Source organism: Podarcis filfolensis (assembly GCF_964270895.1).
Source record: "Podarcis filfolensis genome assembly, chromosome: 1".
NCBI classification, from domain to species: domain Eukaryota; kingdom Metazoa; phylum Chordata; class Lepidosauria; order Squamata; family Lacertidae; genus Podarcis; species Podarcis filfolensis.
Window position 1 is genome coordinate 43,847,397 of NC_139604.1, and position 27,428 is coordinate 43,874,824.

Sequence of the window (27,428 nt, forward strand, 5' to 3'; positions counted from 1 at the left end):
ATAGTAACTCGGGTTAAGAATTTTGCTTCAGGATGAGAACAGAAATCGTGCTCCAGCGGCGCGGCAGCAGCAGGAGGCCCCATTAGCTGAAGTGGTGCTTCAGGTTAAGAACAGTTTCAGGTTAAGAACGGACCTCCGGAACGAATTAAGTACTTAGCCCGAGGTACCACTGTATATGTCATATCCTTTTTTTAATTGCAAGCAGGATTGCTGCCCAAGTAGCCCATTTAAAAAAGGCTAGCTATGTCCAGAAAGGGGATATTGCACTCTAGAATGTTTTACCTGCCTGCATTTCTGATATTTGATCTGCCACAAAATGTTAATCACTATGCAGCAATACAACAAATGCAAAAGAAAAAAAAGGAAAGGCTAATGTATAATTAAATTAGAAGCATTATTTTTCTTATAATGCTACAAGACCATATTAAATATACTTTGGGCTAATATTATCAACATCTGTAGGTACTGAGATGATTTGCTCCCTCAGATATTCTGAAGAATCCAGAACGACGTTAGTAAACCGCAGAACTACTGTGGTCCAGCAATTTCCCTGTCTGGCAGCCCAAAACATTTTGATGTGTCACGCAAAGGACAAGATGGCGATTTCCATCACCCCGATTCCATATTGGAAAGCTAACCCGTTGGACTAATTTAAACAGGACAGCATTCTTTACTGCACCTCAGGGCAGCAGACTAGCTTAGAAGGCACAGGGCAAGCTGTCTGGCTCACACAGCACTCTGTCCACTCTGCATGCCTTAGCATATGAGGCAGCTGCCCAGTTCTGCCCAATGGAAGAGCTAGCCCTGTAAAATCCCTGTTGTCCCCCCAACTTTTTAAAGGCCTAGTTTGTGGAAATTCTTCTGCCTTGCACAACACAACTGGTGCATCAAAGATTCACATCCATATTGGCGAAGTACCTTTGCTCTATCTGGTGCAGAGGAATGGTTCATGAGACAGCTAGTGATGTGGTTGATGACGCTTCACCTTTCTGCAATGTTTGCCCTGCATTTAACAAAAGAATCTAACAAGAGCTCCCTGGACTGGGCCAATGGCCTATCTAGTCCAGCCTCCTCTTCTCACAGTGGCCAACCAGGTACCTAAATAGGAAGCACACTTAAGCCAGACCTGAATACAAGACCATTCTCTCCTCCTGACCCCAAGCCATGAAGCCCTTTGGAAAATTCCAGAGATCAGGTATTTGAGAGAAGGAACAGGACAACAGATTCCGTCTCCATTGGCAGAATTTTAACCTGCTTTGCCTGCTTGTATCGTCACCATTACAATGTCCTGCTGCAACACAGTTCCTTTCCCGTTACCTTTCATTGCCCTTTTTCTTAACTTTCTCATCTGTGTTTCATTTTTGAATTAGACAGGTAGTCTACTAACAAAATAATGAGACTTTTGTTTGCTTGGGATTGCTATGGCTGGCTATTAAGCACCAGCCACATCCCCTTGGCAAAGGGAAGGATGCATCATAATAGTCAGAAGTGTTTCTGTTATAAGGTGGCATATGAGGCAGCAGTTCCACCTTCAGGTTGTAAGGTCATCGTCAGATACTACAGGGAGCAAGGCGCCTTCCTCTTGCTTGTTTTGAACTTCCAGGTCATGCATATAACACAGGGCCGGATTTAGGTTTGATGAGGTCCTAAGCTACTGAAGGTAACAGAGCCCTTTATATGTCCAGCTGTCCTTTGCCAACAACAAATTGTCGCTGTTTTTTGTGTTGATTTACTTACATCATAGGAACCTACACCACACAAAACACTATTGCTGTATGTAGGTTTTATTCTATTTTTTTTATCTTAAATTTTGGAAATGTACATCAAGGTTTTTCCCCCCTGTAAATTTTTTTTGGGGGCCCCCAAGAGAGCGGGGCCCTATGCTATAATTTGTTTACCTTATACGTAAATCCGGCATTGATATAACATGCATCTAAGGCACTGCCTATTATCTCACAGTTACATGTAGAAGCAAGGTGGGGGACTGTTGCACATAACTTTTAAAGGTGTGTGTTTGTTTTCTTCTAGTGCAGTGGTTTTCCAAACCTTATGCCTTCAAATGAATGCTTTTTACATCAGTCTGAGGGTCTGCTGTGGATCTGCTGCATGTTGCAAAGGATTCTGGGGCCAGCTGGGCTTTCTCCACCACCCTTCATCAACGGAACAACCTCTTATATATCAGGAAAAGGTTGCAGAGGGAAATTGGGATTGATGGGCAAGCTGTATTGCATGGAAAACTCCCTACAATTCTTACCAATCATCAGAGAAACTCTGACAAGCTTCCAGGGTCCCTGGAGCTACAATACTTGCAATAATTAATGCCTAAAATAGGGGTTGGGGGGGGATATAATCTGACCAACCCTGGAAACCCCTGTTTTGCCTTCTAATCCTAGGTGTGCAGATGCTGGCGGCTGATATGCCTGGAAGCATCAAAAGCTACCATATGCCAAGTCAGACCATTAATCTATCTAGTTCTGTACTGTCCAAGAGTTAGATTCTGGAATTGGTTTTGAATCGCAGAGGCAACCCTGGAATATAAGGAATGAATACTACTATTACTGCTGCGGCTGAGCATGGACCTGGCCTTTCACCTCTGACGGAAGAAGGGCCACAGCCCATTGGGACAGCATCTGCTTTGCACGCAGAAAGACGCAGGTTCAATCCCCAGCACCTCCAGGTTGGACAGGGAAAAGACTTCTGCCCCAAACCCCAGAGAGCGGCTGCTAGTCAGTTCAAATTAAGCCCGGTAAATAAAGCCACTAACATGCTGGAAGGCAATTTACAGATAACAATAAGTGTACTGCTAAAAACATACCAAAAAAAACATTAAAAGCAATTAGCCATGGAAAGAATTAATCTATTGAAACCATACCAATAATTAAAGCAACGCACGACACCAGCCCTTTCGTTAAAAGCAGCTTCCAAAAGTACAGTACAAGCGCCGGAGGAGAAAACCCATGTCTTTCTCATCCTCCCTTCCAAACTCACTTCACTAACCTGCTCAAACTAATGGTATAGCCCCCTCTGTCTTGAAAACCCTTTCCGAGATAGCAAGCACGAGGTTTTTTGTTTTTTGTTTTGTTTTGTTTTGCTTTTAAGGAACCTAAAGCCACAGCTTGAAGCATAAACCTGTGGGGAAGACAGAAAAGCCTCCTGCTGCCTGGCGGGCTTCCCTTCCTCGCTTCCCCCCCGGCCGAGAATGGCACGGTCCGCAGCGTGCTGTGTGCCTCGGAACGGCGGGTTGGCGACCGCCTTAGCAACGGAGGTGGAGGGACAAGCTCCGTGCGGAGGGGAAGGGCGGCTGCCGCCGCCTTCTTTTTGCTCCCCTCGGCCTCCCCATGCCCCTTCCCCGCGCAGCCCCCCACTGCCCACCCGGCTCCCCCGGCTGGCCCTGGGCTGCGTGGAGTAGTGACCCGCACGCACGGTAGGTCCCTCCTTGAGCCCAGAAGAGCCGGGGAAGGGCTGGTTGGTTTACACTGGGGGTCCGGCAGGTTGCAAGCGAAGCAGGCTGTTGTTTGCCCGGGGATTCATTGTCAGAGCAGAAACTCCCCTGCGTGAGGCAGCGGACGAGGGTGTGGGTTTGTTGTTATTATTATCATTGCAACTCTTTCCCCATCTGTCCCAGTATTGTCTATTCTAGGGTGCAATGCAATGGTTCCCAAACTTTTTTCAGGCTGCTTCCCACCCCTTTTAGTTCCACAAACTCATTCCTGGTGTCCTCTTAAAAGGCATTATTCAAAGTAACGGTTTGCATAAGCCGCATCATAAAATTTAGAACAGGAACAATTAATTGCGTGTTTCTTTAGAATCCAGTTAAATCTTTTTAGTTTAATTCAACATAACTGAGGGATTTGATCCACTGATGACACCAGTTTCCCACAGCCTGATAGTCATTTATGCCACCCTGCCACCCCCTTAGTGCTCTGCCCAGTGCATTATAGACTAAATATTTGGCATGTGGTCCTTTTTAGCTCCTGGAGAATTGGGTTGCTTCTCTATGCAGGCTCAGGCCTCCTCGGCCTCCTTAACTACTAACTCTGCTTGTAGTGAGTTTCTACATGAGCAACTGCAGACAACACCCAGGTGTTGCTAACATGGCGCAAATGTTAGTTTGAGGGCCATACATGTCTACTGCTTCAGGCAGCAGATTGTCGAGTACAGGTGACCAACCTGTGGCATGGGTGCCATAAGGGGCCAGGGGTGTTGGTGGTGCACTTCAACAAGGGTGCTTGAGAAAGAGGTCCTGTGGCCTTAGATAATGGCCTGCTATTGTTCCTTTCTCTTCAGTGCTGCCCTGCTACTAGCTAAAGATACACCTGCCTCTGGATACAAGGAGAATTTTATATGCACTGAGGTGGTGTGGACTGGAGTTGTAATACTACATAGTGTGGACTTAGTGTGCTTGCCCAAATGTTTGGCTATCACTCTTCTAGAAATACCTGTGGAAGTTTGTCCCATCCTTGTATTTTTTTAAGAGTCCATGTTCTCTTGAGATCCCACTATACAAAGGGAGGTTGAGCTGAGCTGGAGTGTCTGGCCCAAACTCATCCAGAGACCTTCATGGCTGGTTGGGAATTTGAACCCAGGTCTTCCGAGTCCTAGACACAAATTCTCACACATTTCATTTTTAAAGGTACATTGTTCTCTATTTATTTCCCACCATAAACAGTATGTTCCAATATGGCACATACAACCATTTTTAGAATAGATAGGTGAGGAAGCTGTGTTGTGCAAGAAACACATAGCACAGGGTTGGTGCCGAAAGCAGCAGTTCATCTCCCTTCTGCCTCAGTTTGGGTAGTATTGCTGGCCTCATTCCCCTTCTGGCTGCAGCCATCATTTATGTAGTTCGGCTTGGGAATGTGTGACAGTATCATCAAGATACTGGGTAAGCATTGTGGGGTGGGGCGGGGCAATTTGAAAGTGGGATGCTGTTTCAGTGTCCACTTTATGTCAAGTATAACCAGTGCTATTTTTCTAGAAAAAGAGGTGCCAGAACTCACCACGAATGCCTCCCTTGTTCTCTTATAATGGCAATGGCGCCCACCTGAGAGGTGCCACAACTGAGTTCTGACAAGTTTTGGCTGGGAAAAAGGCCTCAGTTTAACATGTAGTTCCACCCAAAAGATTTGCTCCTCTTCTCTCCCTTTCTGTTCCAAGGCTTCACTTGGTTTTGCGATGTCATGAAGGGGTTGGCTGTGACAGACGCCCAGCAGATGAAGTTTTGTGAACCCAACAGACGGTTTATTATTTAATTTTCTGTGGCAAGCCCCAGGCTCTATTTACATTTAGATAACTCTGCTTACTTCAACTGGACCTGCAATTCCTCTTAGCTGCTGCTGCCTTTTGTAATTGTCTTCATTAAGTAAACAACTCATTCTAAAGTTATTTAAAGCAGGGAATTGAAATGCCGTTACTATAACTTCACATATTAATGTCTAACAAATGAAGAGGAAGTTGGAAAAATTAAGATATTTTTAAAAGATTGCCCGAGGAGATTAATTTATCATACTCTAAAAAATAATCAGATGGACCTTGAGAGCAGCTCATGTTCCTTTCCTGGAACATTCTGAGATGGATGGAAATAAACTTTCTGTACATTACATTTGTTTGGTCAGGACCTGTTTCTTAAGCATAAGAGTATATCTGAATTGTGATCCTTTTATGTGGCAGAATTATGGATTGTTGACTTACTCTAAAGCATTTGAGCCATTATGAGGTTCTTAAAGTTAATGAAGTTTGGCAATTATAATTAACATTACTGTCTGGATTTCTGTGATGAAGCCTTAATTTGTGTGTCTGATGTGTCAGATTGTTTGCTGAGAAATGGCCTTTGCTCTATTTGGAAGACAAACACAGTTCTCGTTTTCAGTTCTGGCTTTTCAATATTAAAACAAAATAAATAAACGAATCTGTCAGAAAGGGCATTTGTTTTCCTTGGGATTCTAAGTACAGTACTACATTTACTCAGAAGTAAGTCTAGCTTTGATCAATGGGACTTGATCCTGTCAAAATCCTGTCAAAAGGATTTTAACCTAAACCATAGAAAGGGCTAAGCACTTACTTACTTATAAGGAGAGTTCAAGGGCAGTCTGCATTGGTATCACTGAATATGGAGAAGATTAGTGTGAGCAGCAGTTACTCCGAAACAATTAGTGAGAGAATATTGGTATCCCCCTTGTGATACTGATTTATTTATTTTTTATTTAACCGGATTTATATACTGCTTAAACATGAAAACCTCTAAGTGGTCCACATGAAAACAAACAAACATTTAAGAATACTGATAAAATCAGAGATTAAAAATAAATTGGCCTAATTGTTTTTCCTAAATATAAATAACAAGGGGCTGTGCTCCTCTTGCCAGTCCACCACATTTAACCCACCAGAGATTCCTCCCCATGCAACTACTAAACTTGCTTTTCACCCATTTCTGAAGCCACTTCTCCCTTCTGTTCTGCAGCCCTGCTTTGCACTCCTGTTTTCATGCCTATACCATGAGAACCTCCTGAATCTTCTTCCTCCCTCTCATCCCAAGTCCTAAGCACCCTTTCTACATTTCCCCCAGCTAGAAGCATCCACCGTCTCCTATTCTTCAGTCCCTTTCATGCCCCTGCTTTCATCTTCAACCTCATTCCCATGCCTCTTGCTCCCTCCTTTCGCAACCCCTTCAAATATTCCATAGTACTTCACTGTTGTTGTTTAAAACCACCATTTCCCTCTATCCCTGCTTTACTCAAACTTCTGCCATTGTTTTAAACCACCACTTTCCCCCTCTCAGTGTTACCTCCCTTCTCCTGTCCTAGGGCCTCTGCAGTGGTGCAAACTGCCTTCTCTCTCTCTCTCTCTCTCTCTCTCTTATTTCTTTATTGCGAACACTCATAGATACATCCATTATACATAAATAAAATGAAAAGAAACAGAAAAAGAATAAAAACAAAAAATAGATAACTAACTTCAAAAAAACAAATATTTTCAAATTAACTTCTACATAGGGAGTATAAGCCTTCTTTACACAGCTTTGGCGACTCCTTAATATCATGACTTCCCACTATCCATGAACGTACTTGGTAAATCTTTTTTTTTTTACAGATAACTGTATTTAGATGGTAAGTCTTGGAGAAACATTCTGATTGCCAGTAGGGTTTAGTCTACGCTAAGCCAAGTGATGCTCTGGAAGCCTTCTTTTTCCATGCAATTTATAAAGACATCCTATCCTTAATCTTTCTTTTGAGTGATTTCTTATTAGGTCTGTTAATTTGGTAAACTGCCTTCTCTTTTCCCCACATCCCCTTTCCTGACTTCATGCAAATCCAGGATTGTGGTGAGGTGCTACCAGTACTCCAATGGGAGCTGCACAATGGCAGCTCAACATTTTATGTATTATGTATGTATAGGAAGAAATCAGCAGGTTTTATAAAAAATATGCATTCTAAAACAAGGGGCTGGATTCAGCTAACAAGTCCTGCTAGCAGAAGCCTGCACAAGGACTTTGTTGACTCAGTAGGGCTTTCCTCGCTCTCCTCCCCCTGTGCGCCCCAAGTTGGCTCGGAGGGGGGGGGTTGGGAGAACCCCAATAACAGCACAGCAGGGAAAGAGAAGGCCGTTTGTTCCATCAGGCAAGCAGAAATGCTTGCGTTGACAGCAGTCTGGTTAGTGCTACGTTGAATTCCTCCCAGAATTACATATTTAAATAAACATCAAGTTTACATTTCTGGGTAGGCTTCCCTAAACAGAAATGTATTTAGTAGGAATTAATAACAGCAAAGGTGCCTATTGTCATGTCATATGGCACTTGTAAAAATGCCAGTTCCATAGATTGGAGCAGGCACATATGGGGAGGGGGGCGGTATGGCCAGGGCTTTTTTCCAGCCAAAACTTGCCAGAACTCAGTTCTGGCACTTCTCAGGTGGGTGCCATTGCCATTCTGAGAAAATGTGGGAGGTGTTCATGGTGAGTTCCAGCACCACCATCCCTCTCTCATTTTCGGACAATAGCACTGGTGAGGCAGTCCTCCAAGTAAACTGGCTCCAGGTTGTTAAGGGATTTTTTTACAAATAGCAGCACCTTGAATTTGGCCTGGTAACAAACCAGTAGCCATTGCAGATCTCTGAGTAGAGATGTAGTAATCTGACAGGGTGTAGATTTCAGCCTCCTATTAAGGTTTAAGCCTTCCCCCGCCCCCCACTAAACTTTGTTCTACAAACCTGTTGCTGAGGGAACTGAGACATATCCTTCAGTGTCTACCCTGTTTCCAGATGAGTGAGTTTGGGGGAGGAAGGATTATAGAACAGATTTGTAAAAAGCCCCCTGCTTGTTGTGTATGCCATGTGAGAATCACCTTCAGGCAACTAAACAAGGAAGTGTCATTAAAAATTGTTGGGTTTTTCTCCTGCCATAAAATAATTACATAGATATACGTGGGCAGGTAGGTTTGTATAATTAGTGGAGTTATTTGCATGTTGTTATGGCCATTATGAATGAATCTAATATCCTATTTATAAAGCATTTGTTGGTTTTTAAGGGGGGGGGGGGGAATTCCTTGGAAATGCTCAGCAAGCTGTTTAACAGTGTCATCCATGGCAGCAGGAATTGAACTTTCGACTAGGAATTTGCACAACAAGTGTCTTTGTGCATGTAGGATTTTCATATGTACTACTATATTTTTGCATTTGATTACAGGGAATGATCATTTTGATGCCTGTGAAGTTGTATTAACCACAAGAAGATGGAAGTGGTGAAATCAGCCTGTTCCGAAGAGTTCAGCAACACCAAAGAAACCCCTGAGAAACTGCAATCTCTTCTTTTGGACAGCCTGGTGGATGATACTAAGGAAGCAACTGATGTCCCCAATCGCCTTGTGGAATCCAGTAGGTGATTGGATATACTTATGCAGGCGGGACTTCTTGGTTTATAGGTTTTTGAAGGCCTTCGAGTGCTTCCAAATGTTAACTGTTTTCGGTGGGGTGCGAGGTTCATTACCAAGAAATCCAGGTTGTGCTGTTATAGTTGATTGGGAGGTCTTGCACACAAAAACCACCCTTCTAAAAGTTTAGACTTATTGGAAGAAGCTAATTTATGGGGCAGTACATTGGATAGTGGAGGGGGTGGGGTATAATACTTGCTTTGATACAATGCCACTTCCTTGCGAACAAATCAGAGCAAACGCTTATTAAATAAACCAAGGTTATCTAATCTCCCTGAATGCTCAACAAATAGGTCATCTGAAAGACCTTCAGTCTTGCTCCTAATGAAGTTGACTGGTTGGCCAAGCAATCCAGAGATACACTGCTGCTATGCAGGCAGAATGGCTGCTAAATCCTTTGCCCACTTAGCCCAGGCAGGAAGCGAGGAGACTTACAAAAAGACAACATCTGGGTTAGTGTGGTGAGGCTGATAGCAATGGGCAGGTTGGGAGCGAGTCCCTGATAGCTTTTTCGACAAAGAAGGTAGACTGATTAGACTGTGGCACCGATCTACCTAAGCTAATCACAGCTAAGCCTCATTAAAACAAATGGAACGCATTAGTCACCGCTAATTTTAATTGAGCTCTGATCCAGCTGATCTGACTCAGTATACCAATTATTGCTTCTGATTTCTTTCATTCTTTTTTTCTTCTCTTTTCAGAGATATTTAGAAAGCTTCTAAGAAATGATGTCATACAGGCTAAACCTGCCATCATGCACTTTGGAGGGTATATAATGGAACAACATCACCAGCAAGTACTGGTAAGTAATAATGGTGTTGTTAGGTAGCGGGCTGAAATGAAATAATTACACCTGGAATTGCCCACTGGCCACCTATGCTCATCACGCTAAACCATGGTTTAGTCTCAAGATGTGCATGAGCAGGACGGAGCCACAGAGCATCTTGGACTTGGACATTCTTATCCTCCCCCCTCCCCCTCCTGTACAGTTGGGAAAAGGACTTTGGTAGCATCTGCTTTTTGTTTCACTGGATCTCGAATTGTCATGCCATCCATAGAAGGGACCATGGTTTAGAGCAAGCCATTGTCAGATTCAAAATCATGGTTTATTAAGCTGGCTTGTTTAAACTAGTTGCAGCTGGCGGTAAACTACAACTCCTTGGGTTAGACAACACAGCTAGGGAAAAATCTCTATGTCAAGCCTATCCACACAGATTTATTTTTTTCAAATTCCCGTCTTGCTCCTTAATTTTGACAGGAAGTGAATTCTCCACCCTGGTTCCTCTGAAGCTTCAAACAATTCTTGCATATGTTATGTAATATAGTGTAAAAGTGGCTGGGACATAAGCCAGCATTTGATGCAAGAGGTGATTCATTAGGAATTGAACTCGATTGGTCAGAACCGTGAAAATCTATGTCTAAATCCATTTAAAAATAGATTTCTCCCCCATCCTTAGACACAAAGCAAGATTCAAGGGAAGTGAAAATGCTGCCAGAGCTTCTCCTTGGACCAGGGCAGCAAGTGGTGTGCCACCTCTAAACTTGCTGTAGCTCCTTCCTGCTCATGAAAGTGTCTCTAAACCATAGTGTAAGCATAATTTAGAAATGCGGCCACTGTCTTTTGATCACTTTCTGAATATCTTTTCTATTTCATTTGCAAACACAAAGGGGGAGAAAACCCGTAAGAACAATACTGAAGGAAATGATCGGTCAAGGAACTATTTTCCAAAGCTCACTAGATAGCACTTCGAATTCATTACAGTTAGACTGTCACTTAAGATTTTAAAACATAGATGTTTGTTCTTAAAATGAAAGGCAGAAAAAACCCTGCTTATTTTGTTCTGCAGAAACTTCTGAATATTTCAAGCGAAGTTATAAATTTCCATGTTATTCCACCGGAGACAAAGTACTTTCAGATCAAATACAGCAAAATAGTAAGTGTCAGTAGTAACCTTCTCATCATTTGCATTTAATTCTCCACTTTCCATTTTCACATTGCAATATAAATGGCAGCTGGGCACTTCTTGGGAAATTACCCTTCTCTGTTTTACAGCAACGGCTTGTCCCTGGCTTGTCCTTCACAATTACGGTTGATTTCTGTGCTGATGAATGGCGATACTATTATGACTGCCTTAGAATCCATTCTCAGGTAAGACACCACAAGGGGGGCGGGAATGTATATGTGGCCTCCTCCTCACTTTGTATGAGTGAAATAAATGTTGTTGTACTCCATGATATATAAAAATAATGGATTGATCTTACAGATTAATAATACTCAATTTTATTCACTGTATTGTCAGTCTATATTATTCATCCCTTTCCTTTGTGTTATTTTGTTCTACCCTCAGTGAAGAGATAACACACTGAATTTGGGGGGAGGGGGAGGGAGGAGCAAACAGAGGTCTAATGTGAACCTAATGAGGAAATGCTAGGAGTGTCTGGTTTGGTTTGAAATACAAAATAGAAGTGTTCAGAAGAACAATGGTTCCAGGTTTTTTAAAATCCTCAAAACTGGTCATTTTTTCACTCGAATGCAGCAAATTTTTGTTGGAATGGATTGCAGTCTCCTTATAGGAAGTACACTTGTGAAATTTGCATGGGAAATTCAACTCAGTGCTGCAGAAAAATAAAAATGAAGCTTCTTAGAATGCTGAACATTTTCAGGAAAGCTATGTTTTTCAATTTTTCCTCATCCCCAAGAGGACTAGAAACATGCCTTTAAAGGCAAAAAAATGTCATTTATCACCATTGGATGGAGAGATATATCTCTGTATAAGGCAAAAAGGTAAAGGACCCCTGGATGGTTAAGTCCAGTCAAAGGTGACTTTGGGTGGGGCGTTCATCTTGCTTCAGGTCGAGGGAGCAGGTATTTGTCCACAGACAGTTTTCCAGGTCATGTGGCCAGCATGACTAAACTACTGGTGCTTAGAGGACCATGACGAGTGCCAGAACACACGGAAACACCGTTTACCTTCCCGTTGCAGCGGTATCTATTTATCTACTTGTACTGGCATGCTTTCAAACTGCAAGGTTGTTTATAAAAACCACTGGCACGTGTGGCTGGAATGTAGCCCACTGTACAATTTTAAAAGCCACATCCATTTCTCTGGTTTAGACTGCTCTGCCTCCTTTCTTTTAGCAAATGTTTTGTGCCACTGGGGAAGTGGTAATTCTGTATTGATTTGCTTTGGATGTTTGTATGTGATGCCAATAAAAGGTTTGATGATGATGATGATTTCTCTGGTTTTGGGCTAAAAAAAGTTCCCATCCCTCATTTAGGCAGAAAGCACACTGATTTGGCCATATGGCTATCTAAATCTGTTTCCATGTTCTCATATCTGAGAATGGAATAAGGCCGTAATCCTGCGCGCGCGCGCACACACACACACACACACACACACACAAAGTGACCCTGTAGTCAGAGACCTCTCTTGTCTGTTGCTGCACAGTGCCTAATATATATTTGGCACTTTTTATAAATAATAAACAATTGTTCTGATAATAAGTAAGTCTTGCATCTTGGTAAACATGTATAAAATCAGTCTGAAGATCTTTCCCCTACATTGTGTATGTTCCTATAATGATAGGGGAGGCATCTCCATTATTCTCTATTGAAAGCCAGTCATTTTTCACAAAATCCCTGCAGTCCACGTAACCTTGGTTCTTGTAACTCAGCAGCACAAGAGGAGCCAGTTAGCAACCACCCCAGTGCATGTCAATTAATATTTATCTCTTGTAACAGTCTATGTAATTTCCTTTTTGGTTTTCCCTCCAGGGAGATGACACGTTGCTGGTTCCTCTACATGCCTATCCTGTGATGAACACTGTAGAATTTCCATCCTTCATTAATTTATCTGATGTTTCTCTAGGACAATGGTAAGCTGTTATGATTTTTTTTTAATTAAACTGTTTCTCATGTGTTGCTAAAATAATTAGCTTAATTGGACAGGTTGGGGAGAGGGCGGAACGAAACAGAGTACCTTTTCATATGATATTAACTCAATCAGGAAATACAATTGCATCTGGTTTTACCATAGCAGTGTGCTTTCAGTGGGCAGGCATTGTAAAATATATTTGATTATTCTGAAAGATTATCTGTGACTGTAATGCTGTATTTCTCCAAAGCTGATGAGATTTCTGAGAGACAGTGTTTATATTCCAGCAGTATTCTGCCACTACGGTAGCCTTGGTTGTATAAATGGTTTTCATTAGCACTGTGCTCTTACTACAGAGTTATAGTACAGAGATGATGTATTCTAGAAACAAATGAAGCTGATTTATAACAAATCAGACCATTGACCTACCTGTTTCAGTATTGTTTACATAAATTAACAGAGACTCTCCAGGGTTCCAGAAGGGAGTCTTTCCCATTCATACGTGGAGATGCCAGAGATTTAACATAGGACCTCCTGTATGCAAAACAGATGCTCTATATTGACAAGCTGGAACGTGTATAGAGAAGGGCGATCAAAATGATCAAGGGTCTGGAAACCAAGTATTGTGAGGAGCAGTTGAGGGAGTTGAGGATGTTTAGCCTGGAAAAGAGGAGACTGAGAGGAGATGAGATAGCCATCTTCAAACATCTCAAGGGCTGTCACATGGAAGGTGGAGCAAGCTTGTTTTCTCCTCCTCCAGAGGGAAGGACTCAAACCAATGGCTTTAAGTTACAAGAAAGGAGGTTCTGACTAAACATCAGGAAGAACTTTCTGGCAGTGAAAGCTGTTGGACAGTTGGAACGGTCTCCCTCAGGAGGCGGTGGACTCTCCTTCATTGTGGGTTTTAAAGCAGAGGAAAGACGGCCATCAGTCATAGATGTTTTAGTTGAGATTTCTACATTGCTGGGGTTTGGATTAGATCAGGGGTCAGCAAACTTTTTAGCAGGGGGCCGGTCCACTGTCCCTCAGAACTTGTGAGGGGCAAGACTGAAGGAAAAAAATGAACAAATTCCTATGCCCCACAAATAACCCAGAGGTGCATTTTAAATAAAAGCACACATTCTACTCATGTAAAAACATGCTGATTCCCAGACCGTCCGCGGGCCGGATTTAGAAGGCGATTGGGCCGGATCTGGCCCCCGGGCCTTAGTTTGCCTACCCATGGATTTGATGAACCTTGGGTCATCCAGCTCTGCAATTCTATGATGCTAAACCCTTGAGCTATGACTTCCCGATGCGTGAAAGTCCCTGGTTGTGGACCCAGAAGCATTCTCCTGAATGCATTCAAGTGAGGGAGAGGAAGCGCTTTGAATGTGCTTTAAAGGTATAGTGTGTGTGTAGCATCTACGCACAGGCCTCATTGGAACCATTTTGCTTTTAACTGTGTGTGTATGTATATATATATATATATATATATATATATATATATATATATATATTTTCTTACAAATCCTGTTCGTTAAGTGAAAGTAAGTTTATTCTTAAAAAAATTCTCTCCTGAGTCCCATGATCAATTCCATTTTTCACATACACCCATCTCACCCTGTCCACCCATGCCTTCCTTCTTAGGAAGGCCACAATCGCTACCCAAATTGGAAATGTTAAAAACCTATCAAGCAGGGAATCTCTTCTTCATCCAAACTTAAAAAAAAAGAAAAAGTTTCAAGGCAATACTACATATAAACTACATTCCTTATTAATCGGCTAGACAGGATTTTAGTCAACAGTTTATAGAATGTTGGAGGAGTTTGAGTAAAAAATAAAAAATAAAATTTTTAACAAAGTGAAGAATATGCTGTGTTTTTCTAAGTCATTTTGTTTTGACTAGTTAAAACCAGACATGCAAAAATCCTTACAGATAGGCTTGGCTTTTGGAAAATGCACAGGGCATTCGGATGTCAGCCAGCTAGGAATCCAAAGCTGCTTTTTAAGCTTAGGGTACGCGTCTAATCATTGGCTGAGAAGATGAGTCTAATCCCAATAACCTGTGAATAAGCCTTATTGATATCAATAGATGTAACTAAGGAAGAGCTGGATAACGGTTCCAATAGTTTCATGTTATCCGTCCTGGATGCTACCTCTTATAACCACAGATGGAGAAGTCAAGTTTCTGAAGGCAGCCCTGTTTAGGGAAGTTTTTAATGTTTGAAGTTTGCTTCTGCTTTTAATGTTCTGTTGAAAGCCACCAAGAGTGGCTGGGGAAATCCAGCCAAATGGACCGGGTAGAAATACTAAATACTAAATAATAATAATAATAATAATAATAATAATTATTATTATTATTATTATTATTATTATTATTATTATTATTATTGAGTGCTGCTCAGTCTAGATAAAAATGGATGTAGTTTCTCTCTGTTGATCTATTTATACATGCAGTGTGCAAGTGGGGGATCTTTATGGGGTGGAGTAGTCAAAACTGTGACCTACAACCTGAGTGACTGTCAGAGGAGTTTGCTGAAAACTAAATTCTAAAACACCTGATCTATGAGGTCACACAATTTTTAATTCAGGATGTGCAGTGCAATTCTGTACACATCTACTCGGAAGTAAGCCCCATTGAGTCCAGTGGGACCCCAGGCTTGCAGGATCTCATTTGTTTTTTGCTAGAACCCTGAGATTCACAGAGCAAAACCTGGTGCAAAAGACACATGCTTGGAATTAAAGAATTATCAGTCCAGGAACTCACAGTGTTTCCATGCAAGGACCCACTGCTGGTTATCTCAAGCTTCTGTTGTTTCAGCAGTAGAATTTGCTGGGCTAGGCGGGTTATACTGTTTCTTCTGTTATTAAACAATTTGGTGTCAGAAATCCTTGTTGATCTAGAGAAAACTACCCAAAGATTTACCTTCTGCCCAAGCCTCATATAAATTAAAAACACTGTAGTGATTTCAGCTGCCTTTTCTTTCTTATTATTTTCATAAAATAATATAAATTTTCATTCAAGATAATACGGTAATGAAAAAATACAGCATCTGAGCAAATTAAATACATGATTGTTTTGCAGATTATTGTGTTTTTTCTCTTCCAGGAATTGCTAATTTTAATAAAAATACTACTTTATTGTCACCTGTCTCTGGTTCATATATTGCATTAATTTGACAAGGGTTTCATATTCATGTCTCTTTGTACTTACGTTTCCCACATTTTTTTTATTATTTCAATATATCAGGAAAGAACAACTTGTGTAACTACACAAATTCAAATGCAGTTATATATAAAGGCCCTACATCACTTAGTGCAGAGTCAGACTAAAAATAATTGCAGAAAGAACAGCAACCAGTTCATAAAAGATAGGGCATCACAACATACAACTGAATATGTTTGGGATCCCGTGATCAATCCCAAACATTACTGATCGGATATCTCTATAGAAGACTTCCATTGCTGAGCAATAGCTATCTCAAGCTGCTACCAGCGGGAAAAGAGCCAACTTTTTGCGTTTAACAGTTGGATTAAGGTCACTTTGCAGGGCTAAGGAGGGGTTTGTACTTACCTGCTCAGTACATTTCTATCTGTCATGCTGCCCAGGGGTGGGCAGATGTGCTAATGAACATTAATGTAATTATTTCTGATTCTTTTGTCCTGTATCACCTTTTCCAGTAAAGAATATGTGATTCCCCTGGAGTGCAGCTGTCCCATAGATTTTGAGTTCCACATAGACTATCTTCAGCCTCACAAAGCCTTTACGGTTCATCCAACATCTGGTAAAATCTTGGGAGGGGGAGCATTACTTCATTAATGTGTGAATGCTAGTATCTTAAATAGCGTGTACTGTATATATAAACATATTATAGTGCAATCTGCCACCACCCCTCATGCTGGGCTGGGTAGGTAGATGGGTGGGTGGGTGGAATGAGGAAAGGTGTCCCTTCACCCAGCTAAGACAACTTTCCACCAGCTGCTGAATTTATAGGTTGGCAGGAGCCAGTGGAAAGCCCCAAAATGTGGGGTTCAGTGGAAAGGGCCGACCCGAGCTGGCCCATAATTCTCTGGATCTCAAGCCAATCTCACTGTCCTGTCTATCCACTCCAAAGCCCCACTGTGGCTGCCATGCGTGGCAGGGCTGTAGATAAAGCCCCATCGGTGGTAGGGAGGATGTTAGGATTGCCCCCTACTCCACAAATTAAGAACAGAGATCTTAATTGCTACAACCTCCCCAGTTGAAGAAAAGGAAACCTATGAGCATCGAAATGCTGCTAGACTACAATGCCCATCATCCCTGGAAATTGGGCCATGTTGCCTTGAGCTGATGGCATAGCTTATCTGCACCAAGAGGCTTCCAAAAGTTTGAGCTCTAGGGGTAGTCATGTTTGTTTGTTTGTTTGTTTGTTTGTTTGTTTGTTTGTTTTTACGAAGAAGTGCCACCAGCTGCTGAACTATACTCGTAATTCGCTTTTCCAGTCACCTTGCCACCTTTTTGCATCACCTTTAAGGCCTCTCAAACTAAGCTTCCAAAAATCCCTGATTGCTCTGTACAATTTCTTTCAGTCATAAAAGTGCTGTGATTTCAAGGTGAATGCACTAACTATTGTTTTTGTTTTTGTTTTAATTTGCTCATTCACTACAGGAATAATTCCTGCCAATGGAAAAGCAGAAATTATGGTAAAATTTGCACCATTTGAATATGGAACAGCCCAGATGAAAATGGAGTTGTGGATTTCACAATTTAACTCAAAACCTTATATATGTGCCTTCACAGGAACATCATCGCCACGCCCTACTTTAACGTATGTGCGGCCGGTACTTGCTTTGAACATTTTTTAAAAAAATCATTGTGTGTTTCACTGAGAAACCTTTATAAAATAATATTTCCTGGGGAGGGGTGTCCTATCATAACAACCATACAGTGGGTGGGTGTTAGAAACAAATGAGCCAAGGTAATATAAATACATCAGGCTGAATCCAGAGTAAATGAGTAAGTAAATGTGGTGCTTAGGCGACGTTGAAATTGGAGGAAAAGGTTAGCTACAAAGTCCTGTAGATTTAAGTGGGAGGTAAGTTCCTCTAACTTTGGATCCAGCCCATCATTTTGTTTGGGAAAAGCTGCAGTAAAGATACTTCTTAATAATGCTTTGAGAACAGCAATGTCATTTTTTTACACCAGACTGAATTTCAGCATCATATGTTTATAATTAGGGAGGGAAAGAGCAGTCTTAGTTTCCAGTCCATGTTGGTTTCATGTGCTTATTCCTAGTTCCATTCTGTCCCATTTCTGCATTAATGTGTATTTAAATAAAAATCTGGATCAAAATGTATAGTTAAATATGTATTTTTAAGAGCTGACATTTTTTTTCTCAGGGTATGCATTTCTCAACATATTTTATCCTAAAACAAGCATTTTCGGTAACTTATATGGAGTTGAGAACTGTGTCACAAAATGCACTTCAGAATTCACAGAAATATGATTCCCTAGCAGAGATGAGTATTTTCTCGCTGGAGTCATATAAATGGGGACTTTACATCCTCCAAATATTTTTTTAGAACTGAGGAAAAAATAGAATCTAAAGTGTTTTCACAATAATGTAGGCAGATTTCATAGTCTTTTGGCAAGGTCTCAAGAGGCTAACTTTATAAACTTACAAATTCTGATCGGGCTCAGATTATAATCTGAAGCAGAGAACAATTCTTGAGAGCACCATCATCTGCCCCTCAGCCATCACCACCCGAATTGTGCTCACTCTTTCCTTCTTCTTACCTTGGAACTCACTTGGCAAGCATAACAGCAGAGGCAAGGAAGGAGAAGAGAGGTTGGGTGTTTGCTTGTTCTCCCCCCTCTCCATTTTCACATTGTGCACATAAAAGGGTGCCTTGGCTCTGAGCACATGTGGAAGATATAACTGTCTCAAGGGCTTCTGCCATTGCTAAAAAATACACAATGATTCAAGTCTCAAGATATCCAAAGTTTTAGACTCCCACTTAAAAGCCAACGTTTTTTGAACCGCATCCGCAGTCCTTTGCAGAACTATAGCCGTACTTCCATTTGTCACAATTAAAATTATGTGTCTCTTATGAAATCTAGGAGAGCAGACTTTGAGAAGCAAGAAGCAGTTTTGGCAAGAATACCAAAGTCTCCACAAAAAGCAGTGGCACGGCTACTGCAGAAGACAGCATTGCCAAAGCAAGAACGGGGCAGTCCCCTACAAAAACCACAGGTGGGGGATTCAAGGAAAATAACAACGGCGGCAAAAATTGTTGGAACGAAATTGGGCCCATTGTTTGTTTTGATGTGTCACATTTTATTTCGTAGGCCATTGAATATAAAAACTTGAGATTCCCAGCTGATTTGTCAAATCCTTATGCTGTGGCAACTGTTTTGGTTCAGGAACCAGGCAAAATAAAGATTAAATACTTAAAAGAAGGTAATAACTTTGAATATTATGTGTTTGTGTAATGTGTGGTACTACAGGGCTGGAATTTCTGGGCCTGACTAGAATACATGGAAATGGCAGCAAACACACTTGATCTGTTCAAGACTAAGTGTGTAAGTGCAGTGATCACAAACTATTTCGCCTATTTACATTTGCATTCTATTCCCCCTTCTTCCTCTGTTGTGTCCCTTGTGATGTTTTCTACATTGTATGCTTTTTGTGATAGGGACCTGTGCTTTCATTTTATCACTTTCCATCTTCTCCCCCAATTTACCTCAGGCAGATTGGCTAGTCAGCCTTAGGAAAGTGGTTTGAAGTTGGAAGAACTTGTTCCCACCATAAAACACAGCTTAGTTTGACTAAATTTGGCGTCTCTGTACATTTACTAATTTGATTCTGTGACTTAGAGGTACTAATAATGTCTCATTGTAGTTCTCACATAATAAGCATAGTATGAATAATTTCATAATTTTATTGTATGATTAGTCTATATGATGTATTGTACATACATAGATAGACGGATGGATACTGCCCTGGTATCTCTATACTGTAGATGGACAGGTGGTTATAAATATTTTTGGACAATAAAGAAACAAACTGAACCATTCTATCTGAATCCGAAGGATCTTCCCCCAGTTGCAATAAATCACTTCCAACTCTCATGGCCTTGCAATTCTGAGCACTGAAGGTCCCTTCGACACAGTATAACTTTGTGTTTGTGAGGACCACGCTTATTAACCTCCCTGCATGGTTTTGGCCTCAGACCCTCTCTGTACTGATACTGCCGCTGTGCCACCCTGGTCATCATATGATCCATTCTTCACCTGTGTACCACTTGAAGAGGGTTTGTTGTATATCTTGAATTATGTTATGTAAACAAGAAATGTCTCATTTGAAAATATTCATAGAGCCGAGGTCTTATTCCCATAACACCTGAAGCTTCATCATAAACTCAGGACCCTACCTCCTGTAAAACAGATCTTGGTAGCAATATAATCCACACTTTTTCAACATTCTGCAGTCTCTTTAACGCCATGCTAAATGGAATATTTCACCATTTGTAACTGCAGCCAGTGGTGGAAGGGCTATTTTACTCTGTCTCCTGAGCATCCTGTTTGTATTTGTGCCTTACAGTCCTAGGAGGGCAAGGTGATGGAGGAGCTATAACAAGGCAGGTGAAAGAAGCTGTTTTTGAACTGAAAGTCAAGCAGGATATACAAGCAGAACTAACCAACCAACTTAAATGGTGAGTGGCGCTCACACATTATGCAAGCAGAAATAAACAAATATAACGGCTCATTGTATTTAGGACTAACTGAATATGCCGCTTAGCGTATCTTTTGCAAAAAGTGGATAAAATGATTTTATTCTTTGCTTCCCAGTTTGTAGCTGATGAAAATTTATATGATTGTGATTTATCTTGGTCAATAACTGAACAAAAAACTTACTGGGACGTATCAAGTGATGGTTTTGCACTAGTGGAAAGCAATTCTGCTTCTGCAATGTGCAGTCCTTCTCTCTCCCCCCCCCCCTCCCGCCAATATTGGGAGGCCTTCAGGAACAGTAAGGGTTATGTCACAGGGGGCTGTGATAGGTAGAGGAACTGGCAAAAGATAGGCATTGGACATAAGCAGAAGCACTTTTTGCGACACAACTCGTCGTTGAATCCTGGTTTGTGAATCATTCATGTGCCAATGCAAATGCAGTCTTTGGGATGAAACAAAAAAGAAGCACAGGGCTATAACCAGAAGTGTACTTTAAAACAGAAGGGAGTAATTCAGCCAAAATTAAGCATTTTTGGGTCTTAAAAGTGCTCAAGTTTAATTGTGTCTTGCCCTTGTCAAGTCAATAGGCAGGCAATCTACAAAATCTGCACAATGTTTGCTTTGGAATGATTTCCTCCTTGCAAAAGCCCTGTTAGTACGGTGGTACCTCGGTTTAATAACAGCCCTATTTACGAACTATTTGGTTCAAGAACTCCACAAAACCGGAAGTAGTTTCCCGGTTTGGGAACTTTATCTCAGTCTAAGAATGGAAGCTGAATGGTGGAAGGGCGCTGGCGGCAGGAGCCCTCATTAGGGAAAGCGCACCTTGGTTTAAGAACGGTTTCGGTTTAAGAACGGACTTCCAGAACAGATTAAGTTCGTAAACCAAGGTACCACTGTAAATAGTTGTCTGAGCTGAACTTTAAAGTGAAAACTGTTCTCTCCTCTCTGATTTGAATGCAGGCAGGTTCATTTAGGCAAAGATCCAATTTCTCCAACTTTTCAAAAGCAATTTTCTGAAGACCGACGTAGAGAAGTAGAACTATACAAGGTAGGGCATATTTTTGTTTTAAAAGAACTGTGTGGGTTTGTACATTGCAGGCGACAGCTGGGATGCTTGTACTCAGGCAGATAGATCCATCTTGTTAGAGTATACAAGATGTGTTCAGGATTGTGGCTTAAAGACTTATTTTGGGAGGAAGCATGCACCTTGCTGCCATTAATTTTTTGGATAATCTGTGCAGTCCCGTTTCCTGTCTTCAGAGTTCACATGCAATGTATAGCAGGAAGAAAAAGAAAAGTGGGAGAGAAACAGAAGAGGGGGGGCGCCTACTATACAAGCTCTTCAGAGATATCTTTGTGTAGCCTGTAGGTTGGGCAGTGGTCCCGTGGCATCAATATACCAGTGCTCCTTTTGGAGCATGTCGTGGTCTTACATTCCTATTCAACATAGGCAAATAGTCATAGGGACACAGGAATCCTCCTTGTACTGAGTCAGACCCATTGTCCATCCATTTCAGTATTGTCTGCACTAACTGGCAGCAGCTCTTAAGGGTTTCCGAAGGGGATTTCTCTGGAGATGCTGGGGACTGGACCTGTGAACTTCTGTGTGCAAGGCAGATGATCTGCCACTGAGCTACAGTCCACTTTATTTGTATACTCCTTTTCTGTATACGTTATTCTCAAAGTGGTTCACAGTTCACAGCAAAGTATGACAAAAAGCAATGCACCACAGTCCGTAATATCCAGAAATGTAACACCTTGTCCCTTAGAGTTCCAGACAACTTCATCTCAGCTGGAGAACGATCTCATCCCACACCTTCAGTGGCAACCTATGAATCAAACCCAGAACTCGCCTCACTGATGAGTTCTGCTTACATTTTGCAAGTCCCTTGGAAGACTACAATTTTATTGAGCCCTAAATGCAAGACTTTGCTTAAGGATCCATCAATGTACTAATGTGGGTATTTATATATCTTTGTTTATGGTGCTGAGGCAGATTAAAAGGGGAGAGCCTATTATGGAGAAGGAGTTTCAAAGGAAGAATGTTGAAGTCTCAGTCAAACGTGTCATCCGAGACATTGGCGAGGTAGGTCTTTGTGTCAGAGTCAAATGGGTGGATGGGAATACAGCAGGGAAGCTTGCCTTTTCGTTAAGAAACCCTTGTGAATATAACTGGGAAACTTCCTTTCGTTGGTGTCTCTCGCCAATAGGAAATAACAGGGGAAAGAGTCTGGTGAGCACTTGGAGATTTATTAGGGAGAACAGTTGTGCGAGGGTAGCCTGAGATTGCAGCAGTAGGGTGGGGATGTCATAGCCACCTGAAATTTGTTGATTTAAAAAGAAATCCCAGCCAGATGCATCCCAGAGTTGATTGGCAGAGAGAAAGAAATGAAACAAGTTGTCACCATGAAGTTCTGATTATTGTAATCTTCTTGCGCTTCTTGGAAATAAGGTTGCCTCCAGGCCGTTTGTATTTTGCTGGAGGGATTCACTCACATGCTGGAAATTTAGGTTTACAGAATTAAAGTGGATTAAACCTTTAAAGTGGTTTTAACCTTTAAAGCCCTATACGGCTTAGGACCCTCGTACCTACGGGACCGCCTCTCCTGATATGTCCCACAGAGGAACTTACGGTCTTCAAATAAAAACATCCTGAAGGTCCCAGGCCACAGAGAGGTTAGGCTGGCCTCAACTAGAGCCAGGGCTTTTTCGGCTGTGGCTCCAGTCTGGTGGAACGCTCTGTCACAAGAGACTAGGGCCCTGCGGGACTTGACATCTTTCCGCAGGGCCTGCAAGACGGAGCTGTTCTGCCAGGCCTTTGGTCGGGGTTCAGTCTGACTCCCTCTCCCCTTTCATAAGAACTTACATGAAAGTGACCTCCCAATTTTTCTCACAGGCCCATATAAGTTCAGCACAAACAGTTGGGCCTGGTGAGCATTTAAGGTCCCCACCCCTAATCTGCGGGTTGCCATCTGATTGGATTTTATTCTGATCCTGATTTGATTTGAGGATGTATTTTAATTGATTGTCTTATTTTATGTTACTGTGTTATACATTTGATGTTAGCCGCTCTGAGCCCGACTTTGGCTGGGGAGGGCGGGATATAAATAAATTTTATTATTATTATTATTATTATTATTATTATTATTATTATTATTATTATAGTGCACTGGTGTAACAAATCCACTTTTAAAGTTAAATCAATCTTTTTGTGGTTAGGAAAGAGTGGATGGGAAAATTTATTGAAAAGTGTAAACGATTGATTACAGTAAGATCATGTCCTGCGCATGGGGTTACATTCTGGGGGGTGGCGTGTAAAGCCAGAATCGTGCATAGTTGAATCTTACCTTCCAGAGCTGGCGCAGGATCTTACAGGGCCATCCAAGATCTTGCGAAGGCCTCTGCAGCCTGTGCAAAACCTTTCCAAAGCCTGGTAAGCAAGTCTGAGAGCTTAAAATCTCTTGCTGTGCCTGGAAAACTCAGCCTGGAAAGAACTTTTAAGCTGTCCGCCTTGCGTGTGTTTAATTTGTGCGATATCAGTTGGCCTGCCTCCAAGCACATAAAGCTGTGATTGCACAAGTTAAATGTGCACAAGTTGTGACCCTGCTGTAATGGGCACGAGTATCACCACTGCACAAGCAAATCAAGATGAATGTTCATAGATGTAGAACTTTCCTGCAAACATCAGAACAAATGTTCCATAAAGACCGGCCACTGTCTAACCTCCATGTAAGCAAATTGGTATGAATGCTCAAGAAACAGGCGATCCAGAGGAGCCCTTAGTTCTGCAGAAGTCAATGGGTCATACTTCTGTGTAATTGCAGATACTTTCACCAGTATAAATAAAGAGTTTGAAAGCATTTATTCCTAACTGTAACCCTTTAAGACTGAAACTGTTCCCTTTTTGTGTGCCGTGCAGCCCCCAAAATTCTATCCCACGTTTGATCTCCTGCTAAACAACCCTTGGTGTCACAGGCACTGGAATCTGCGACGGTTCCAACAAGCCGCCCGAAAGGTACTGAAACAAATTGTCTCAGTTCAATACTGGTGTGCCAGCCGCAGGAATGCTGCTCATTCCTAAATCCTTCCTGAATTTACAAGTGTGTTTTATAACTTTTTTTTTTAAAGTTACAGTTTTGCTGTGGAACTATGATTGAATCTCTATTGCGGGTATGATGGCTTCATTGCCTAAAGTGTTTGCATTAAAAGGAAACAGTATGTCAGCTGTTTGATAATCCCACCATTCCATACAGCTGCCAAGCCTAATTCTACATGGGTAGGAGAAAGTGGAAGTCACAGGTAGATGCACTGCAGCAATTATACCAGGCAGTTGGATGCCTCACCTTCCAGCTTCACAAGAACAACAAACATTCCTACACTTTAAGGTTCCATAAGTATGTTGATTGGTGCCTCAGATAGGTAGCTAGCTGTATGCAGCTTTAAAGGCTTTATAATTTTTTGTGCCGCCTTTTACGAATTCAAATTCGTCTTTAAAGGGCCACATGCACTTGTTGTGCATATATTTTCCAAGTTTGTTGCACAACTGTAAGGTCTAGAAAACCCTGGGGCTTAAAAACGAAACGAAACAATTTGGCAGTTTGGCAGACTTATGTACACAGAGATTCCAGAAAAGTTTTGGAAGACACATGCCACATGGAAAATGGATTGAACAATATCCTAAATGATTCTCCTAGATCTTGGTTCACGGCCGGCTCAATCGTGTGCTAAGTGTGTGGCGTGGAGTATTTAAAAATATGAAAACCCAAGACTGGGAAGAAGCGTTCCTATCAGGTAAGCCCTCCGATTTGGAAACCTGTTTTTTAATATTTGTTTTCGTGTCACGTTGTGAAAAATGATTAGAAAGGATGCCATGACACACTGCTGTGATGCGCACCCTCGTGTGCTGTAAATGAATGAATAAAGGAACAGCTAGAAACATCCTTCCGTACCAAGATGGGTTTTTTGGCACAGCCCTGCAATGCTTCCACTATGCTTTTCCTCTTGTCCTCTGTGGGTGGGCCACACATCACAAGTACTGTAAAAACAAGAAACAGGAATGTCATACCATTTGCTTTGTGCCATAATGGCAACGGCTACTGTCAGGTGCTGGTGGTGGTTGCTCGTGAGTAACCAGGCAGGACTCCGACCTGTCTTTTACAGGTTTTATTTGGTGCAAACTATTTACAGTGCAGAACCACAAAGTTCATGTCCATCTTAGTCACTTGCAGAATCCGGGAGTGGCTCCTTCCAGCTTCTCCCCCAACATAAGAACTTAGACACCCCAAATCTCTGCCTCCCCTCCTTGCGTTTCACCCCTCTGCCTCCTGGCCAGCCGGGCTAGGTGAGGCGCTTGGGCTCTCAGCAGGATCTTCGAGCCCTCTCCTCGCTTGGCTGGCCCCTTCCCTCTCTGCTGCACTGGAGGTGTGGCTTTCCCCAGGATCTGCTCCTCAGAAGCGTTGGAGACTCTCTGTATTCCCCTGCCTCCCTCCCCTGTTCTGATGGCAGTCCCATGACAGCTACCATTTAGGCAGAACAGCAGAAGAAAGCATGAGGAATACTTTGGGAAGTGGGGACACCTTCTGCCATCATCTTCCAGGTCCCAGGGGTCAAAATGAGCAACGAAGGGACAAAAGTATCCCACCGTTTCTGTTGATCAGAATGCATACCCACTCTTCACTCAATCTTAGCATTTGTACATTTCTGTCCTGGTTCAACAGAAAGCAGTTCCGAAACGACCAGCACACTAGCGATAAGTGATGATGGAAGAGTGCCTTGTGTCCTCACGGAAGGTCGCCTGCTGCCTTCTGAATTCCCCACTTACAGTTCGTCTCGGGCTGATGAGCTGGTAGGTGCCTCTGTGATGTTAGCAATGATTGATGGGTTAAAAGAGAGTGTTGAACTCCTTTCATTTGGTTGGACAGCCGCTTCCTGTGGCTACAAAACTGGCGTTCTCAAGCCCATCGATCCCAATTAAAAAGCATCCTGTGGTTACCTGGATGCCAGTTATGATATTTCCTCCTCAGTCCAACCGTTAGAAAAGATTGTTGTTACATAAATTGAAAACTAATAACAATATTTATTTATTTATTTTATAAAAAGAGAAGAAAAGGCAAATTTTCCCATTTGAAAGATGGATAGTGGAAGGTACAATTCAGTACTTGAGGTTACTTTTCACAATAATCTGCCTCAGAAAGTCTGGTGGGACCAGAATTTGGAAATTTCAATTGAAAAAATCTGGAGGTAGCACTGGTCTAAGGTTCCATTTAAAACTTTGGGAGCTGCATTTGAAGTTGGTCCATGGTTCGTATTTAACTCCAAGGCATCTGTCTTGTGTTGCCCCAAGGGATGTGTCTGCTGTTCTTGGAAGGGATGCCAAGTTGTAGGCACCTACTGACCTGTGTAGTGGGACTGCCTGAGGTTTATAATTTCACATTATGGGACTTTGCCTAAATTGCCTTTACTACTGCTCAGCCAATCCCATTGTTTCCACAGATAGTATTATTAATTTTCTTCTTGGCTGAGGATCACAACAATAAGAATCAAGAACGAGTTGCTCACTTCTTAGTGGTGGCTCAGGCCACATGGTGGAATGCTGGAAGACATTAATTTAAGAACTCTGGGTTTCTAGTATAATTAAAAAATGGCAGATAACCCTATTGGAAATTTGATACCATCTTACATACTGTTTTGATTTTTTTCCCAGGCACCTGAAGCTCTCGGTATAGTTCCTGTCAGGTCTGCAAATGTTAAGATTAAACAACTTCACCACTTCTATGAATTAAAGGTTAGATGGCTGCTAAGTCGGGTCCTGTTTTTTACTTTATGCTAGATGTTGGGCTGGACGTGGGTGGCGCTGTGGGTTAAACCACAGAGCCGAGGACTTGCTGATCAGAAGGTTGGCGGTTCGAATCCCCGCAACTGGGTGAGC

The 27,428-nt window shown here is 42.0% G+C and overlaps 1 protein-coding gene across 2 annotated transcripts in view; it reads left to right on the top strand.

The window, feature by feature from the left end:
* The first annotated feature begins 3,209 nt into the window (after positions 1-3,209).
* The window catches only part of CFAP221 (cilia and flagella associated protein 221), a 30,678-nt gene continuing 6,459 nt past the window's right edge, over positions 3,210-27,428 (top strand). The window contains exons 1-17 of one of the 2 annotated variants that reach the window (XM_083582196.1): positions 3,210-3,424; positions 8,683-8,870; positions 9,628-9,728; positions 10,774-10,860; positions 10,980-11,075; positions 12,702-12,802; positions 16,465-16,568; positions 17,432-17,591; positions 18,884-19,016; positions 19,112-19,223; positions 20,367-20,478; positions 21,461-21,548; positions 22,497-22,586; positions 24,420-24,515; positions 25,195-25,291; positions 26,218-26,345; positions 27,204-27,284. In XM_083582196.1, coding sequence (XP_083438322.1) covers positions 8,729-8,870; positions 9,628-9,728; positions 10,774-10,860; positions 10,980-11,075; positions 12,702-12,802; positions 16,465-16,568; positions 17,432-17,591; positions 18,884-19,016; positions 19,112-19,223; positions 20,367-20,478; positions 21,461-21,548; positions 22,497-22,586; positions 24,420-24,515; positions 25,195-25,291; positions 26,218-26,345; positions 27,204-27,284 — 1,728 coding nt within the window. In that variant the 5' untranslated portion in view covers positions 3,210-3,424; positions 8,683-8,728. Of the gene's footprint in view, positions 3,466-8,682; positions 8,871-9,627; positions 9,729-10,773; positions 10,861-10,979; positions 11,076-12,701; positions 12,803-16,464; positions 16,569-17,431; positions 17,592-18,883; positions 19,017-19,111; positions 19,224-20,366; positions 20,479-21,460; positions 21,549-22,496; positions 22,587-24,419; positions 24,516-25,194; positions 25,292-26,217; positions 26,346-27,203; positions 27,285-27,428 lie in introns of both variants that reach the window. The other variant, XM_083582197.1, reaches the window with a different exon arrangement.